Raw genomic sequence first — 13,872 nt, forward strand, 5'->3', positions numbered from 1 at the left:
AGTCTGAACCAGGTTTCAGTCTGAACCAGGTTTAGTCTGAACCAGGTTTAGTCTGAACCAGGTTTCAGTCTGAACCAGGTTTAGTCTGAACCAGGATTAGTCTAAACCAGGATTAGTCTGAACCAGGTTTCAGTCTGAACCAGGATTAGTCTGAACCAGGTTTAGTCTGAACCAGGATTAGTCTAAACCAGGATTAGTCTAAACCAGGATTAGTCTGAACCAGGATTAGTCTAAACCAGGTTTAGTCTGTTTAGACTGTGATTATCCACTGTTTTCTATTTGTTTTTTATTAAATGGCTGCAGTGAATCAATTTAAAATAATGTTGGAGCTGTAAGAAATCAGTTAACTTAAGTTAACAGTCAGAAATTAATTTACACCAATGATCCTTTTAGTGTTAAACTGATTCTTTAATGTGAAAATAACTCATCTGGATTCATTAGCATGAAGAACAAATGTCTAATGAGTCCACAAACCTAACTCTTCTATCCGTCAGATTATACAGTCAGAAATGATGATAAAGGCTTTTAAAATAATTCAGAGAATTCAGATGAGCTATTTAATAAAAAACAAAGAGAAAACAGTGGATAATGTCTTCCTGTCCAACAGCTCGTTACTGTCTCGATGGTCTTCTGGAGACCCGTCAGACAGAACCCCTGATTCAGGCATGCTGTCCATCTGACCTCGGTGACGCAGCAAGAAGTTCACAGAAGTTTAAAAGCAGGTTCAAACATGCATGTTGTTTCAAGATTAATATGAGAGAACATTGCCCTGGGCCCATATCTGGCTGAAATAAATAACTGTGGGTGTAATCTTTATGTACTGTGATATTGCAGCTCATTTCTACAGATTCTCTGAGCTTTCACCATTTTATGACCTTTGGTATTACCACAGTAATAATCCAGCTGCAAAGCACAGCCCCCAGGACCAGCCTGAGCATCGTCCCACACTGGGTGTCACTATAAGCTGACACTTCAGAATCCCACCTTAGGTCTGGGATTCTGACACCATCGTGCCACAAACAGCCTCCCACGCCTACACTGCGGGCTGACACCAGAGAATCGCTTGTGACAGCTCTGTATACAAAAACCCTACGCCCAACATAAACACTGACATCACAGGACTCCCTCTTCAAACCACAGCACACACCTCTGCTCCAAGCTGCCTGTGCTGAGAGCAGCCTCCTTCAGCCTCACAAGCCACCCCCGCAGAGACTGACGTCTGTAGGAGCTGCTGAACCCTCGCACGTCTGACATATCAGACCGTAAGGGCAAAACTGAGGGAACTGGAGAAGCTCTCACAACTCTTTATTCATTCCCTTTGGTTACTCCTGTGGTTTTCTAAAATGTGCTATAGAAATAAAGTTGGTTGATTGATTGATGTTTAAAGGCACACATATTTGTACTTCTGTTTTACTTTCTAACTTCCTCAAGCAGGCTTTAAAATGTATAAATTGTTGTTTGAAGAGTTAGCATGTCTTTTATATTAAAAAAAACTATAAAGTAGCTTGATACAAGTTGGCAGGGTTCAAATCAATGTCTGTGTTTGTTTAGTTAAAATATTTTACTAAGTAGGTATTTTCTTCTCTGTAGTCTGAGGCTGCTACTGTAAATGTTGTGATGGGCTACAGCACCCTCTGGTGGACAGAAGGGAACGCTGCAGGTAATGGCTTTATAATCATTAATGGTTCAGGAGGAAATTTATAATGATGAATCAATCGATCAATCAATCAGTCAGTCAGTCAGTACTTCTGGATGAAAAGCTGTTCTTGTCGTAACCAATGACGTATTATGGCAGGCCGTTTTAACATAAAATCTGCTTCATCTGACTGGCTTTAATTAAATTCTGGATATCTAAAAATGAGTTTTGACTGGTGACAGCTACATTTTGACTATCTATAATGGCAATTTAAGATGTCTGCATTTAAATTCTGAATAGTAAAAAGAACAATTCAAGATATCTTTAATCACATTTTGACAGCTCAAAATGTGGAAACTGGACTCCTTCTGACTTCACATCATTATAGTTGTCTGGTAAAAATCTTGGGTGATAAATGTAACTAAAATTTATTTTTAATATAAATGTGAAAGCTGTAAAAGGACTGTAGTGAACAGGTAAACCAGGAGGGGGCGGTAAAGCAACATAACGAACTGCCGCTAAACTCCATAGAAGAAGTCGTACGCATGCGTATTGCGCAGAGGAGAAGAGATACTAGCGTGTGGAAAAACAGCAAAAACTTAATGAACAAAGTAAAAAGCGGATAAAATGGATACACAGAAAGATCTACAGCCGCCCAAGCAGCAACCTATGATCTACATTTGTGGAGAATGTCACACAGAAAATGAAATTAAGGCCCGTGACCCGATCAGATGCAGAGAGTGTGGCTACAGAATCATGTACAAGAAGAGAACAAAGAGATTGGTTGTTTTTGATGCACGATGAAGAGGAGAGCTGCAGATTTTTGTCTTCAGTTGTGTTTTTTTTATATTTTTTGTAGCGTTTGACCATGTAAATAAACAGACAATGAGGCTTAAAAAAAATGTGATTAAAGATATCTCAAATGACGTCATTGGATTAATCATCTGAAGAGTCATACATTAGTAATTACAGTTCAAGATATCTTAAACTGAATTATACCAAGTCAAATTAACAGTTTTAGATATCTGAATTAAAGAAAGAGTGTGTTAGGCCTCCAGGTGCTGCCTCTGAGCTGTTCAAACTGTTTCCTGTGGCGTTTCGGGAGGCTCCGTGGAGCAGCTGTTCTACAAGAAATTTGTCAGAAAATGTCACAATATAGAAAGAGACTTAAGACTGTAAAGAATTTCAGATTTACTCTCTGCCGACACACATAATGTACTTAAAACTTAAATAAATTACAGACAATAATCGTTTCTAAAATCATGTCGAGCTGCAAAACTAAAGATGATGTTAAAAACAGGAGAATCTGAGTTTGTCTGGCCTGACATCACAGATCACAGACCAGCAGGTTGTTCTGACCAGACTGAATAAATATTCAACATATCTGAAATACAAAGGTAAAGATAAAATAAATATTCAAGATAAGTTATTTCATTTTTTGCTTTTAAGATGTCTGAAATTTAGTTTGCAGTTTAGTAGTTGAATGTTAGTTTGAGATATCTATTAAAAAAAACAACATAAAAATAAAAACAAAAAACATTTAAGATATCTTGAATCATGAAGTCATTTAAAATATCTTTAACTGGAATTATGACTAGTCAGAACAAAAAGCAATATCTCAAATTTACTTTAAGACTAATCATAATTTATTTATATTTATGTTTTAGATACTCAGTAATTTATTGCAGATATCTTGAATTAGAGACTGCATAAAACATTTATACTAGTAAAAATATATTTAGAGATGTTTTAATTAACTAATATGTCTAGTGATAAATCAATTTCAGATATCTGGACTATAAGTGTGGTGAAGCCGAATTTATGTTAAAACGGCCTGCCATAGAGCATTTCATACGTAGAATTTACATCATTGGTCACGGCTAGCTTGACGTATAATTGGTGCTTTTAGGAGACGTCGGAAAGTCTTTATATTGTACATTCACAAATCTGTATAGTGTTATTGCTACATAAATTGCTACATAAATAGTGATAACAAGTAAAAATTTTCCAAAATAAAAAAATAAATTTATAGTGAATTTAGGCTTATTCTATAGACATAAATAGTAAAAACTTAGACAGCAGCTTCAGCTTTAGAAAGTTCCGAGCAACACTGGAAGGCAGCGCAAGAAGCACGGGGTCACTTTAGGTCATTTTATTTTACTTTTTTAACTTGGTAAACATATTCCGCAATGGATTCACAGCCTCCGCCAAAACCATGGGAAGGGCGGATTCCTGGGGCTCTGAGTCCATCCATAAATTACAGGTAAACGATCCTTTACGAGCTTATTTTTGTGTTTTCCGTTTACAGCAGCTCTAGTTGTCAGCTAACTAATGCTAATGCTAATGCTAATGCTAACGTTGCTGATAAATCAGGCCGCTATCAAAACATTATCAATTCCCAGAACAGAGTTTAAAGATACTTTCGTTCATAAACTACTGATTAACTTCGTTTGAGTATCTCAGAATAAGTTAATACCGATAGATAGTAAATCAAAATATAATTTAACTGTACAAAATGCTAAGGAGTTAGCGAGCTTGTTCTGTTAGGCCTGTATTTACTTTCTACTCATGCTAAAAATAAAATAAAAAAAAGATCAATAAAAACTTTCTACTCATGTTTCTCGACAAACTCCAGTAAATTGTTTTTACAATTTTGTTGCTTTGTACTTTTGTTTTTATACAAACAGCAGTTCAGTAGTTTTAAACATTATTTAAATAAATTCAACCAACAGGTCTCGGGACTGATTTTTTTTATTTTATTTTTTTCGTTTTAATTGAAGAACTAATGATCTGCTAAGTCACATGTACTCTTCTCTCATATTATTACACAGAATAGATTTATTTTAAAGGTCTTAGAAACTAAGTTTAAATGAAGTTAAGAGCTAAGACAAATAGCTCATCTCTTTGGACAAATATAATTCACTTATTTAAAAATTACATCATTCAGAGGAAAGAAAGAACTGAAAAGAAATGAAAAATTACATTATTTCTAATTTCTTATTTGGCCAAAGTCTTACAATTCAGTCAAACAAAATGTAGAAAACAACAATAAAAGCAAAGAAATATAAGAACTTTAAAACAACAAGTAAAGCGAAAATAAAACCATCAGCTTTAATTGGACCTCAGAATATGAATCAAACCAAAGAAAGGAGCTTTAAAGGTCTGTAGATGCAGAGGTCAACTGTTCCACAGATTTCAAGCAGCACATGTTGAAGCTCGATCACCTTTTTTTTCTTTTACTTTGGATCTTTGGAACGTCTCAGAGAAACTTTGTCGTTGATCGGAGCGCTCTGACTGGAGCATGTTAAGGAGATCTCATATGTTTGATGGAGCCAGACCTTTTAAAACTTTAAAAACAAGCAGTAAAATCTTAGAATCAATCCTGAAACAGACAGGAAGAGAAGCCAGGACTGGAGTCACGTGTTTAAAGACGAGCGGCTGTGATCTGGACGGTTTGTCAGCGACGCAGACATGATTTATGTAAACTAACAGAGGTCTAGCTGAGAGGAAATAACAGCATGAATCCCTTGTTCAAGGTCAGGTGATCTGACCTCACCTTAGCAATGACCAATGATTTTAAAACTGCGTTTATCTGTTTGTTTGATTTAAAAGCTCTCAAAAATAACGCCCAGATTCCTGACAAGCTGACTGTAAGGAACAGAAAAACTCCTTTTGGTCAGGCAGGATCTAAGCCAGGAGGAAACGGTCTTTGTTACCAACAGCCTGCTCTAAGATCCGGTCCACAGCATCGAAGGCAGCAGAGAATCACAAATTATTAAAGATTATTAGTAAAAAACTCTTAAAAGGGTCGTACCTGTGCTGTGCTATGGATTTAAAACCTGACTGGGATTTTTCACCAGTGCTGTTGGCAGTTAAAAAATGTCTGAAGATGATTTAAAAATGACTTTCTGTAAAATGTTTGACAGAAAAGGCAGTTTTGATCTTGGTCTGTAGTTGGAGAGTTTAAAAGCAGCTGAAACAGCCTGATGAAAGAGACGTAATGAAATGTTCTGACCTTCACAAGAGGCTGTAAGGATTCTTTTTCAAAACCTGTAGATTCTGCAGAGCTGACAGTGATCGTCACAACAAATTCCTTCACTAAGATTGAAACTAAGACTAAGATTGAGACTAAGACTAAGATTGAGACTAAGACTAAGATTGAGACTAAGACTAACGATCGGACTGCTTATAGAGACTGGAAACCAGCAAAGAGCAACACACCATTTGGACAGGCTTTATTTTTATTTAAAGCTCCTCAGATTTCGAATCATTTCCAACAAATAATAAAACTGTTAACTAATGTTAGTTTTTAACTGTCAGCTGAACTCTGATGGACACCAGCTTCTGCAGCTGAAACTGGGTTAGGGAAGTATTTTACTTTGACATGTGCTCTTGGTTTTTCTGCTGTCTTTATTTGTGTTAATTTCATATATCTCTGTGTGGTCAAAGTCTAGTTTTATTGTAGATTTTTTTATGTGTCATTTCCCTTCTAGTTTTGAATCTTCTGCACAGAGCAGCAGTGTAACATTGTTTTCTCTGCTGTCCTTTATTTGAAATGAATTTAAATTAAATAAATGTCCAGAAATAAACTGCTGTAGTCCTCACAGCTGTGTGTAATCCTGTATCTTAGCTTGTCTTTGTCACTGAACAGGTCTGCAGGCTTTGGAGCAGCTGCGGGAAGCCCCTTGACCTCCGTGGGCCCTCCAGTCCTAACCAGGATGGCTCCTCCAGTGCCTCCTCGGCCCGTCCAGCAGTCCTACCGTCCATCCTACAGTTCCTTCACCTCTTCCTACAACCCCTATGGGAGCTCCTTCTACAGTGGCTACAGCCCCTATACCTACGGCAGCAGCTACAACCTGGGGGCGTACAGACACTTCCCCCACACAGAAGATGTTGCCCCCAGTCGATTTGTGCAGCAGGCCGAGGAGAGCAGCCGTGGTGCCTTCCAGTCCATTGAAAGTATCGTCCAGGCCTTTACTTCGGTCAGCATGATGCTGGACGCCACATTTTCAGCAGTTTATAACAGTTTTCGAGCTGTTCTGGATGTAGCCAACCATCTGACCAGGTTGCGTGCTGACCTCACCAGAGTTCTGTCAGCGTTTGCTTTGGTGCGAACGCTGCGTTATCTCTACCGCTGGTTGCGGAGGTTCCTGCGGAGGGGGTCAGACGGGGATGTTGAAGACTTGTGGGCCGACAGCATGAGTGATGCTCTCGCTGCAGGTTCCTCCAGGGCTGATGGAACAAAGGAGCAGAGTGTTAAATCCTGGCCAATCTTGCTGTTCTTTGCTGTGGTTCTTGGTGGCCCCTACCTTATCTGGAAACTGCTCAGCTCCAGCTCAGGATCTGAAGAAAACAGTAAGGTTCAATTCAGTTCATTTAAAGTTCAATTCTGGTTCTAAACTTACCTTTCTGTCAGGCCATGACACACTTGTAACTTTTTACTCTTTTTGTTTATCTCAGTTTTTTATTATTTGCTATTTAGCCCTAATAGTTATGGCTCAGTGGTTAGAGCAGTTGCCCTCCAGTGAGACAGATGGAGGTTCGATTCCACCAGCAGTCACATGTCCAAGTGTCCCTGGGCAGGACGCTGCCTCCAATGTCCCCCATCGGTGTCTGAATGTGATCTGAAACACTGATTAGACTCTATAGACGGATTTATTCAGATTAGCTGTGTAGAGCTGGATGGATGGGTAACTGAGGGCAGATTGTGTTGGAAGGCCTGGTTGGCTAGAAAGGTGCCATATAAATACAGTCCATTTACCATTAGAGGTACTACTTTAATGGTAAAGTACCATTACTTTGGCTTCTTGTTGGAGTGACTCCTGTCTCTCCTGTCAGAAAGATAAGAGCCACTGCTCCACATAGATTCAGTTACAATTCAAAAAAGTTAAAAAACAAAAACAACTGGACTTAAACTGGACTTTTGTTTTTTAACTTTTTTGAATTTACCATGGCCTGGATGACTGAGAATCTACACCGGCATAGATTCAGTTACACATTGACTACACAAAGTAACCAAGAGCCACAGTCCAGGTGATTTAACTGTGATGCTGTTCTGTGTTCAGCCTCTAACTGGGCCAGCGGGGAGGATGACCATGTTGTGGCCCGAGCAGAGTACGATTTTTCAGCTGCTTCTGAGGAGGAGATTTCTCTGCGGGCAGGAGATGTCCTTAACCTTGCTCCTAAAGGTGAAAACTCTTCTGTGACTCCTGGGCATAAATTTCCTGTTACTGTTTCTCTGACAATGTTAAACTAGTGTTTCTCAGCTGACTTTGTATGTTGTGTGGATACTGTATTCACTTCATGTATTTAGATGTTTCAGGAGCTTGCTTGTTCTTTGCTTATTAAGCAGATGCCCTGGCTGTTAATTGTTTGCATAACTTTTGATAATTTTTTTGTTATTGTTCTGTATTGCTATTGTACGAGATTCAACAGTGGGTTGCAAAAGTGTTCACCCCCTTGGTGTTTAATTTTGTTGCCTTGCAACCTGAGAACTGAAAAGTGTTTTGAAGCCAACATCAGTTAAAGGAAAATCATAAAAACATTTGGGTGTTTTGGGCTTTTTCTGTGACCCACCTTCAGCTCCATCTGAAGCTGAAGGTTGGAGCTTCAAAGGGGGTGAAAACATATGCACACATCATTTTATAGGTGTATGTATTTGAAAATTGTATAGAAGTTGTTCCCCTATTTAACCTTATTAATATTAGTGCTTATAATCAAATAAAACATCAGATTGTAAGGCAACAAAACATAAAGAATACCAAGGAGTGAAAACTGAAAAATACGAACAAAATACTGGACATAAGATTTTCCTGTATAAAAAGGTGACTTAAAGAAGGTATTAAACTGACTAAGCAGATGAATGGTTTTAACTTCTACAGTGTTTTGAAGTTTCTAATATTTAATTTTTTTCTTTTTTTAGAGCTGCAGCCCCGGGTCCGTGGCTGGTTGCTGGCCAGCGTGGATGGTCAGACAACAGGACTCGTTCCTGCCAACTATGTGAAGATCCTTGGCAAGAGGAGAGGCCATAAACTCGCAGAGATGCAGAGGCTCGTTCAGAACCCAAGGCCCTCTGAAACAGCAGCCAGAGATCAGGTCCAAGACCTTCAGGTCCAAGACCTTCCTACAGCCTCCAGCACCGCCTCTGCAGAGCAGCTGCTGGAGGCGGCGTACGCAGGAGCCCCGGCTTCCTTCAGGGGGGGGACATCAGACTCCGTGCCCTCTAACACGGGGCTGAACTTTCCTGAGAAAACCCACCAGTGATGCATGTGTAGCAATGCATTAATAACAGGGTTAGCACACCACAAGGACTGGTTCTCAGTTTTTAACTCTGCAGTTAGACTAATGATTACTTATTACCAGGGATTTATGTTGTAACACAGTGGACCTCTTAGAAATCACCTAGAGTGGTTCCTGAATCAAATAATCATTGAAATTTGAACTTCAGGTGAAAAATGGTTTTCAGACAGGTTCAGAGTTTTTATTTTTACATTTCTTCTGTCAGAGTTTGGTTCTGGTGCAATGTTCATGGACGGTTTGATAATGTAATCATGTTATCTTGGGTCATCACTGGACGGTCGCTCAGTCTCCAGTGGGGTCCAGTATGTGAAGCAAATGGGATTGATTCACAGACAGGTGACTCATTTTGCACATTTCCATCAGTTTATTAGTAACATAAGAGTTTAGCAAATATTTCACATGATTAATTTGAGAATAAACCTTTTCAGAATCACATTTTGGCCACTGTTGTAGTTACAATTCCATCAGTGGAGAATAGAGGATCAGACGTGTCCGTCAGAACCGCTGGCACTGCCGGTACTGTCGGCACCATCGTCAGAACCATTGGTGCATCTCAAAATAAAACAGTTTAGCTTTATATCAGGATCAGAATGATTATTAGTTGTTTTGTTTAAAAGGTGAAATAATTTATGACACAAACACTGGATTTTCTCTCAACAATAGGACGTCTAAGGCTGCATTCACACCTGACAGTCCGGTGGACTCTGTTCAATTGGGGACCAAAGTTACAACATTTGTTTAATTTTTCAGCTGGTGCAGTCCGTTTTCACACTGCAGCGAGCCAATTCAGCCAAACCCTTTAGCATTTTTAGGATTTCTGTTTTGTCTGAGGTTCATGTGCCAAACAGTCATTTTTCAAGAATGGCCTCAGCATGAGCGCCACGAGCCATTTCTCCCGCTAGTGATAGAATCACAAGTTTGTTTTGGTTGTATTTACCCAGAAGGCTTTTCCTGCTTATAAAGCCGTCTCCGGTCCATTTTCATTTACATTCGAACCGCGCCAGAGTTCACTTCAGCCGAACCGAGACCTAGGTTTTTAAGCGGACTAGAGTTTGCTTTTTGGGTCAGCATCAGAGTTCGATTGTGCATTCACACCTCGCCAAACAAACCGGACTTTCAAGGCAAACGAACTAGAGTTTGATTAAAGCGGATTAAACAGGGCTGGTGTGAACGCACCCTTAGACCACGCCCACATCGCCATCTTAGGAGGGGAAACTGACCATCAGAACCACAAAATAAATGGACAAGAATTAAACGTGGTTTACATTTTAAAAAAAAAAGTTTTTTAAATATATGGCTTTAAAATCTACATGAAGTAAAAACATTTTTATCTCATTTAGTAGCTTAACAGGTATAAACATCAAATAAACAACTTTATTTATACACAGTTAAGAACTGTAAAAAGTTACATTACTGAGCATTAATTTGCCTTTTTCTTACATTAGTTTCACATTTATTTAAAATACCATGAAGTCTATTCTTAACAAGACTTATTCGGTTGATTTTCTTATTTTTGTGATCATTAAAATTTTCTCAAAAATATAACTACTGTAATTGTAGGAAAAAGCTTAAAAGTAAATAACATTTTTGATTGTAAATCTAAAGTCATTGGCAGTCAGTTTTTTGTTTTGCATAAAATAGTAAAAAAAAAAAAAAACTTAAATAATGTTTTACAACTAAACCAGTGTAGGATATTATCATTAAAAGCTTTTAAACAGTTTTATGTATCAGTAGTATAAGATCATTTAGGAGTGATAAAATGTCCAGATTACTACTCATAAATATTATTTAAAGGAGAAAATATGTGCAAGAAAAAAAGTCTAAATGAGTCGGACTGAAGGACCCTGGACCCTCGGTTTCCAGAGCCTGATGTTGAATCAGGTTTAAAGATGGCGGATGAAGACTTTGGTCCAGGTCCTTCCAATATGATGAAGAGGAGCGCTGCAGACAGTCAGAGGGACACAATCCATTTAAAAAAAGGATCCTTTCTGAGAACCTGAACACGAAGAACGATAGAAACATCAAACTGAGAACGGGACATGATACTTTAAAACCTCAGATAACTTCTGATTCAGGTTAATTTAAGAAGCTTCAGCAGAATCATCAGCTGGTTGGTAAATACTGTCAGATTCATAAAAAAAAATCCCTCAGCAGCTGAAACTTTAGGCATGGTTGAACAACAAACTGAAACAAGTTAGCTGTTACTAATATGGTTGTTAGTCTATTTAAATAGTTTTACTGAGTAAATGTGATTGAAACATTCATTGACTTGAATGTAAATCTGTTTTTTTCTCTCTCAGACTGTAAAAAGTATTTTCTGTGGGTTCTGGGAGCGTGCTGCCGTCATACACGTCCCGTTTACTCCACCTTACGCAGCTACGTGAAGCTAGCCGCTTCAAAATCAACATGGCTCATGCTTAACTGTGCTGTCGAGAGAATTTATCTTTTGTTTTCGTGTTAATAAAGAGAAATGGAAACAAAACAGAACTAGTTTCCTTCAAAGGAGGGAAATTATAAAATCACCAAAATCCTCCAGCATGAAATCCTGGTTTGCTGGTACTGACGTTACTGTTGTTAGCGGCAGGGCAGAGAGCACCGACATGAACTACGCACCAGAAAAGATGGACAGGAGTCGTACAGATCCATACAGACTTCCAATATTTGGTGTGGTGAACGTCAGTGTCCAGTTGGATGAAAGCTACAGGCAGGGGTTAGCTGTCACATCAGTGAGCTGAACAAACCATCACCTGGTAGCATGGGCAGCTGCCGGTAAACAAAACATCTGTCCCATATTTATGGAGCAATAAAATCAATCAATCAATCAAATTTTATTTGTATAGCACATTTCAGCAGCAAGGCATTTCAAGGTGCTTTACATAATTAAAAAACAAAATAAAAACAGCATGTGACAATGAATAAACAGTAAGAAAGAGACAAACATCAAAACCCCGCACTCTAACCCTAATTTAGCCATAAGCAACTCTAAACAGGTGGGTTTTAAGTTGAGATTTAAAGGCACCCAGTGTTTCAGCTGTTTTACAGTTTTCTGGAAGTTTGTTCCAAATTTGTGGTGCATAGAAACTGAAAGCTGCTTCTCCTCGTTTGGTTCTGGTTCTGGGGATGCAGAGCAGTCCAGAAGCAGAAGATCTGAGGGGTCTAGACGGTTGGTACAGCGATAACAGATCTTTAATGTATTGTGGTGCTAAACCGTTCAGTGATTTATAAACTAACAACAGTATTTTAAAGTCTATTCTTTGAGCTACAGGGAGCCAGTGTAGGGACTTTAAAACTGGTGTTATGTGCTCTATCTTCCTGGTTTTAGTGAGAAAATGCCAACATGTATGTTTAAATGTAATGTTTCAAGAATTAGTGATTTTTGTATTTTCTCAGGTTAAAAAGCTGCAGAGTGCGGGTTGCTGCACACCTAATGTCTTAGAGTAAGATATATATTAATCTAAATATCTAATAGCTCAGCTAATCTTTCTCTAATGCTGTATTTTTATGCAAGGGTGTGAGGCAGACATTTTTATTAATGTTATTTGCATTATCACAGGGTATAGACCAGGGGTAGGCAACCCTGGTCCTGGAGAGCCACTATCCTGCATGTTTTACTTGTTTCTCTGCTCAAACACACCTGATTCAGTAGTTAAATCACCTCTTCATGTTCTGCAGAAGCCTGTTAATCACCCATTGATTCAAATCAGGTGCGATAGAAGTATAAATTTAAAAAACAAACACAACAGAACTAAAAACTGGTAGACAGGAGCAGGACTCAAACTGTCCCACAGTTAGAATAAAACTCCAGAATTACAGAAAACACCACCTCAGCTCCTCCGTCAGGCTGAACAAACTCTACCCTCCTCTGTCTCGGTCACAGCCGCAGCTAGATTCATCTGTCATCACGTGTAAACACAGCAAAGCCATGTTAAACTCAGGAAATCATCAGTTGTACAGTCCCTGACTGAAAGGAGCTCCTTAACCTCTGTTGTTGCTGCAGACATTAACCTAAAACCATTTCAGCCGCAGTTATTAACATGAAGCCTGAGCTGGTGTGTTTGGTTTTATATGATGGTACAGATTTGGTCTCCATAAGGGATGCTGCCGTCCATCCTGCTGCTAAGTTTCGTTTCTGTGAAGTTCCTCCTTTGGCTCTCAAAAGCTGAGCTGATGTTGCGTCTATGTTTTGTTGTTTAAAACTTTGTGAATGTATTTATCAGGAGTCTTTGTGTTGTCTGTAACATGCAGTATGTGGTTTATGCAGCTCCAAAAACCATATTGTGACAGTTGTATAGCTTCTAAATTAAATAATAAACTAATTTACCTATTGAACAAATGATGTTTGTTATCATCACAACACTCGCCCCCTGAGAACTTTGTCAGGAGCTGCCACTGCTACAAAGGTTTTTACAGCTTCAACATGCTGTGCTGTAAGGATCAGTTCTTACCCTCCCAACATGGCTGAAAGGATCAGTTCTTACCCTCCCAACATGGCTGAAAGGATCAGTTCTTACCCTCCCAACATGGCTGAAAGGATCAGTTCTTACCCTCCCAAGGAGTTGTATCAGTTCTTAGAGTTGAAAAACGAAGGGGGGCGTGTCACACCATCACAAGGTGTAGTCTATATCCTCACAGCAGCAGAAAAAGCTATCAGGCTGTTCATGAGCACTGCGTCAGCAAAGAACATCTGTTCTGTAAATAAAGTAACAATGTATGTGAAGAATGAATGTGGGAACATTGATTCACTTTGCCTTGGGGAACACATAACGGAGTCTCAGTATGGAACAGATAACCATTACTGTGACATCATCAAAGTCTTGGTTGCCTGTTACTACACCATCAGGCAGAAACACATCGCACGTTTACACTCCTCACATCTGAAAAAAAAGAGTCTGTACAACAAAAACTGACCAAGGTTATACTTTTCAAAGGCCACTAAC

The 13,872-nt window shown here is 38.9% G+C and overlaps 2 protein-coding genes across 3 annotated transcripts; both read left to right on the forward strand.

Annotated features, from left to right (window-relative positions):
* The first annotated feature begins 2,133 nt into the window (after positions 1 to 2,133).
* On the forward strand, positions 2,134 to 2,480 carry LOC108248915 (DNA-directed RNA polymerases I, II, and III subunit RPABC4). The gene has a single exon (XM_017437966.3). It carries the CDS (start codon positions 2,264 to 2,266, stop codon positions 2,438 to 2,440), a length of 177 nt encoding a protein of 58 aa, XP_017293455.1. The 5' UTR covers positions 2,134 to 2,263; the 3' UTR covers positions 2,441 to 2,480.
* A 1,178-nt stretch (positions 2,481 to 3,658) lies between these two features.
* On the forward strand, positions 3,659 to 9,512 carry pex13 (peroxisomal biogenesis factor 13). Of its 2 annotated transcripts, none has more exons than XM_037973691.1 (4): positions 3,659 to 3,899; positions 6,267 to 6,991; positions 7,702 to 7,824; positions 8,559 to 9,512. In XM_037973691.1, exons 1-4 carry the CDS (start codon positions 3,826 to 3,828, stop codon positions 8,897 to 8,899), a joined length of 1,263 nt encoding a protein of 420 aa, XP_037829619.1. In that variant the 5' UTR covers positions 3,659 to 3,825; the 3' UTR covers positions 8,900 to 9,512. The 2 variants fall into 2 exon arrangements, with proteins under 2 accessions (XP_037829619.1, XP_017293445.1); XM_017437956.3 differs by having other exon boundaries at positions 3,680 to 3,899; positions 6,288 to 6,991.
* Positions 9,513 to 13,872: the final 4,360 nt, after the last annotated feature.

This window comes from Kryptolebias marmoratus, linkage group LG22 (genome assembly GCF_001649575.2).
Source record: "Kryptolebias marmoratus isolate JLee-2015 linkage group LG22, ASM164957v2, whole genome shotgun sequence".
NCBI lineage: Eukaryota > Metazoa > Chordata > Actinopteri > Cyprinodontiformes > Rivulidae > Kryptolebias > Kryptolebias marmoratus.